The sequence below is a fragment of the Electrona antarctica genome (assembly GCF_951216825.1).
Source record: "Electrona antarctica genome assembly, chromosome: 5".
NCBI lineage: Eukaryota > Metazoa > Chordata > Actinopteri > Myctophiformes > Myctophidae > Electrona > Electrona antarctica.
Window position 1 is genome coordinate 30,997,157 of NC_136810.1, and position 5,000 is coordinate 31,002,156.

The 5,000-nt window shown below is 43.3% G+C and overlaps 1 protein-coding gene across 2 annotated transcripts in view; it reads left to right on the plus strand.

Annotated features, from left to right (window-relative positions):
- ldlrad3 (low density lipoprotein receptor class A domain containing 3) overlaps window positions 1-5,000 on the plus strand; it is a 255,998-nt gene that overhangs the window by 48,343 nt on the left and 202,655 nt on the right. For both annotated transcript variants that reach the window (XM_079502466.1, XM_079502465.1), the window contains exons 3-4: window positions 1,107-1,232; window positions 4,558-4,692. In XM_079502466.1, coding sequence (XP_079358592.1) covers window positions 1,107-1,232; window positions 4,558-4,692 — 261 coding nt within the window. The remainder of the gene's footprint in view (window positions 1-1,106; window positions 1,233-4,557; window positions 4,693-5,000) is intronic.

Consider the following 5,000-nt stretch of genomic DNA (forward strand, 5'->3'; position numbering starts at 1 on the left):
AATAAGGTGGTTGGGGGGATGGGATGGATGTGTGCCCCTGGCATTTCAGATGGCATAACGCCAAGCCATGGGCTGGCCAATTCTACCCTTTGTGTTCGGTGTGGGCAAAAAAAACTGATTGTCTGTTGGTTAGCTATGCGATGCCCCTCCCTGTCTGTGTGGCTGTGTGAGTGGTGATGGTTTGGCTGCTACACTGGGTTTAAAATGTCTACTTACTGTACATGTACGGGACACATGCTATGCATTACAATTAATACCCAAGCTCCAAATTGTTAGGTTTCACTGATCTTTCTCCAATAAGTGTATTTTCATACACACGTTACTCCACTTATGTAAAAGCCTTAAGTGATAGATAATGCAACCCCCCCCCCCCCCCCCCCCCACACACACACACACACACACACACTAATCGTATAGTCAATATAAAAAGAATGAGTTTTCCTAAACTTTTACCTGCAAGGTTCTTTTCTATTCTCATTTCAATCAGGATCATTCCGAGTTGAGCCAACGCAGGTCGATGTGTTTCAGTGAAAGCCAGGGATTTAGTGCTAAATGGAAAGGACGCAGGGCATTGATGTTCTGGAACTTGTCCGTCAGTCTTGGTCCGGATCTTTAGCTTTATGCTTGATTGATGTCAGGATCTATACTGACTTCTAAGCTTTTTGCTCTCTCTTTGTCTGTCATTAACTTGTTTTCTCTTTTCATGTAGCCAGTTTCTGTTTGGGCTACATTCATGGCCACATTTACGCAGGTGAAAATGTTTCGAGAAGCAATGAACCCAAAGAAAAAATTCAAAGCCGTCCACAATTTGGGTTATTGTATTACAAATGGTGTCTTTCCTACAGTAACCTCACCGTTTGCACTACGTCGTTGACCGATATCTTTTAGGCTGTTATTGCTATAATAGGCTACCTACCCCCTAGTGATAGATAGATCCCTCCCTCCGGGCTAGTGGCACCGCCAAGGTTTGGCCTATCACAGAAATGTGATGTAGCACTTCGAAAATTGCAGCATCATCTCCCTCGCCGCTCCGGAGGTCTAATCTATTGCTCCACTTCTGCCTTCCTCAACGTTCCGTCTTCTCTCCATCTCTTTCTCCCTCATAGCTAAGGTCAAGTCGAAGTGTGCCCCGACATTCTTCGCCTGTGCCAACGGGATCCACTGCATCATCGGACGCTTCCGCTGCAACGGCTTCAGCGACTGTCCCGACGGGAGTGACGAGGATAACTGCAGTGAGTTTTCTTGTGATTTGCCAAATTTCCATGACGGTGACTTGATTCTGGCCAGTGCATAATATACAAAAATGAATATCCCATTGTCCCCTAGTTGTTGTGATGTGTAACACATCCTCCCTTGACATCCCTAGCTGGCTTACACATTCAAATCCATAATTTGATTAATTTAACAATATGTAACTCAGACCTCAGAGAGTATACAAATACAACCAAATGGAATTTAGATTGCAATCAAAAATATAAATAAAATAATCTGCCTCACGAGATCACAGAGTAATTTGTCTGAGAGACTGCAAACTTCAAGTTACGCATCTCCCCTGTGGCTATCCACACAGACGGACTTGCCCTGGGGTTAGTGTGTGTGTGTGTGTGTGTGTGTGTGTGTGTGTGTGTGTGTGTGTGTGTGTGTGTGTGTGTGTGTGTGTGTGTGTGTGTGTGTGTGTGTGTGTGTGTGTGTGTGTGTGTGTGTGTGTGTGTGTGTTATTTTATTTTCTTACCTAAGCTTATTATAATTAGGCTATAGCATTAAGGTTAATTTATTTTCACAAGAGGCCACGGTTCTCAGCACCAACCATGACCAGTGCATCGAGAGAAAAAGAGGGAAAGAAAGAGATGTCTGCAGTCTATAAATTAAGTTTCTACTGCATATATTATTTTATACATACAGCACATACATTATGCATTCATTTGATCCCCCAGAATTTGGGTAAATCCACAGAGAATAGTATGCACCAAATGCACCACGACCAGACATCCATTCACTTCTTCGTTGAAGGCAAGGCTCCTTGGTTGATGGGTCTTATTGGGTTATGGGAGGGCACTTCTTTTGTATCACAAAACGTCCCTGCATACTGCATACCTCATTGACTAATGCTGCATTCAGCGAGGCTCTGAATGTTGTTTGACGTCACGTCGCACCTCATCTGAGTTGCGTACCCTGCGTCAGACCCAGAGTAATCTAGTAAGAGAGTGGCGAGACGCAAAGCGGGGTGCTATGGGCTATAGTTCCAAACATTGGAACTATTCCATTGAGATAGAATGAGCACTTCCGCATTCCATTGTTACAATGGGAGTCAACGCTAGTGTCGCCACTCTCCTACTAGATTACTCTGGTCAGACCCATTTTCAGCGAGTGCTAGTCAGATGTTAGTATTAAAACTCTGTAAGGAGAGCACTCGGATGATGCAGTGGTGAAGTAGTCTACCTTCCCACCATAGTCTAAGACAAGGCATTAAAAGGCCTATTTAACTAAAACAAATCTCAAATCAGTGTCAATACAGTGTTATTGCAGAAATGAAAATGAATATGACTTTGAAGATGTGCAGATCACAATGAAACTACCAGCCTTTTGCATGGTTACGCTTCAAAACGTTATTAGCCAAACAAAAACATGATTTTTGGAGGGAGTGGGTGTTTAAATGAACGGTTTTACAGCCAGTGTGGCCTGCACTTTATTAAACAAAGGAACATTTAACAAAGCGCGTACATTATCGTGGGCCGTGGACAGTCCTCGCATGACCCCTGCTGCCTCTCTTTGCTTATAACTAATTAATATCTCCATCGTCGGCAGTGTTCCTATCCTTCAGGGTCCCACATGCACAAATGTAATCTAACTATTCAATACCTGCCCCTAGGACATACCACGTCTCTACTGTGGAACTGTCGGTATCTTGGCCCAAGATAATTCTGCCTCATTTTGTACAGACTGGAGAAAACAGGATAAGAAATGCACTAATGTGCACTCGGCACACAGTCAAATCCTCAGTGTTAATTTGAGGGTGTAAAAGATTTTTAACTCTTGGGTCCGTTTTGAGTTAAGTTAACACTGGGGATTTTACTGTGTGCAGGACTTTCTTATTTCATGTTTCCTATTCGCTTAATTTCCAATTTGATTTATATCAAAATCCCCTCATCAAATGCTCTACAGTAGCTTCCACATTGTACAGCGATGTGCTGAATGTAATTTCCCTTTTGCTTCTCTGCATGTCTCTGAAACTTAAAAGCTGATGTTGTTCTTTTAAAATTAAAACACCAAAAATAAGTACAATAATAAATTAAACCCTCATAATGTATACCTTACCTTTTTTTTTTTTTTTTTTTTTTTTTTAATACAAGCAAAGATGTCCTGACCAGAAACTGGCAGCTCTTTTTTCCCCTGGCAGCCAGGGGATGATGAAAAGGAATACGAGACTGCTCGTCCCAATTCCAACTCGCCCCAAGCGGCAAAGAACGGTCGCCCCAACGGGAAGAACGGTCCCCTCAAAGCCCGGCAAAGTCGCCCCCAAAAGTCTGGATTAGTCGCCCCCAAAAGTCCGGACAAGTCGCCCCGTAAAACCGTTGTATTTTCGAGGTAACAGATTTTTACCTGTGCTTTTAAACAGAGAGAGAGAGATTTTTACATGTAGCCTACTTTTAAACAGAGAGAGAGAGAGAGAGAGAGAGAGAGAGAGAGAGATTTTTCCTGTACTTTTAAACAGAGAGAGAGAGAGAGAGAGAGAGAGAGAGAGAGAGAGAGAGAGAGGAGGTAAAGTGTCTAGTTATAGTGAGAGTGGAGGGGGCCCAAGGGGGGTCATCAGCCTCTTTTGTTTGAGTGTGCTGGGTTGTTACTACAACAACAACAACAACAACAACAACAACAACAACAACAGATCAACTGTAGGAATATAACCATTTATTTATATCTAGAAGATATATATATATATATATATATATATATATATATATATATACACACACAGTATATATATTCCTCAGCCTAGTATGAAAGAACAATGTGAAAGCCAATGTGAAAAGGGTGGGATATATTCCTAAGCCTAGTATGAAAGTCTGTGAAAGATTACACAGACTTTCCTACTGTAACAGGCCAAGGTCCCCAGCTAAATCTTTAACTCTAACAAGTACTGTACTTTTAGGCAGACATAGCAGAATAGTACAACAACAACTAATTTCAGTAACAATGGAGGAATGGAACACCTTTCCAGAATGGAATTTCCAGAACAATGGAGGGGGTTGAGCCATTCATTATCCATGCATCATTTGACCAACAACAACTAAATGTTCTAATATGAGAAATAAGGTAAAAATAAACATGAAATAAAAATGGGGCGAGATATCCATGCTTTGGGGCGAGATATCCACGCTGTGGGGCGAGCTATCCACGGCTTGGAGCGAGCCGTCTTCACTTTTCGAAATTCTGGGGCAACCGTTCTTCACTTTTCGCGGGGGCGAGTTGGAAAAGGGGCGAGCGTACCTGTTACCATGAAAAGGTAGATTTTAACCCTAACCGCTGAGGCCTTTATCTCTGCTCTGACCCTAACTGCAGCAGGTAACCCCTTGGTGTGCTCCGAGGCTCGCTTCAAGTGTCGCAATGGCCGCTGCGTGGACCGAAGCTTCCTGTGCAATGGTCAGGACAACTGTCAAGATAACAGCGACGAGGAGCACTGTCTCACCACAGCAGGTAGGCAGCCCACTAAAAGCCTGAGTTATGTACTGTACTTACAGTAGTTGTCTGAGTCGTGCACTGGAAATAGCTGCTGCTCTGCAATAGCTTGTAGACCTGCTATTTGTGGTGCGTGACACCCGTGCACAACTAACTGTATATCACTGTAACACACATGAGACTCTCACAGTGAACTGGGCTCTACTGTGGGGGGTTGTGTTCTTAGTAAGGAGTCAGTTTGAGTGTGAAACTCTTGTAAGGAGGTTGTGTATAGAAGACAAATCCACGGAAGGGTGCCCTGGGGGCACGCCCATAGCTGCGGTGTG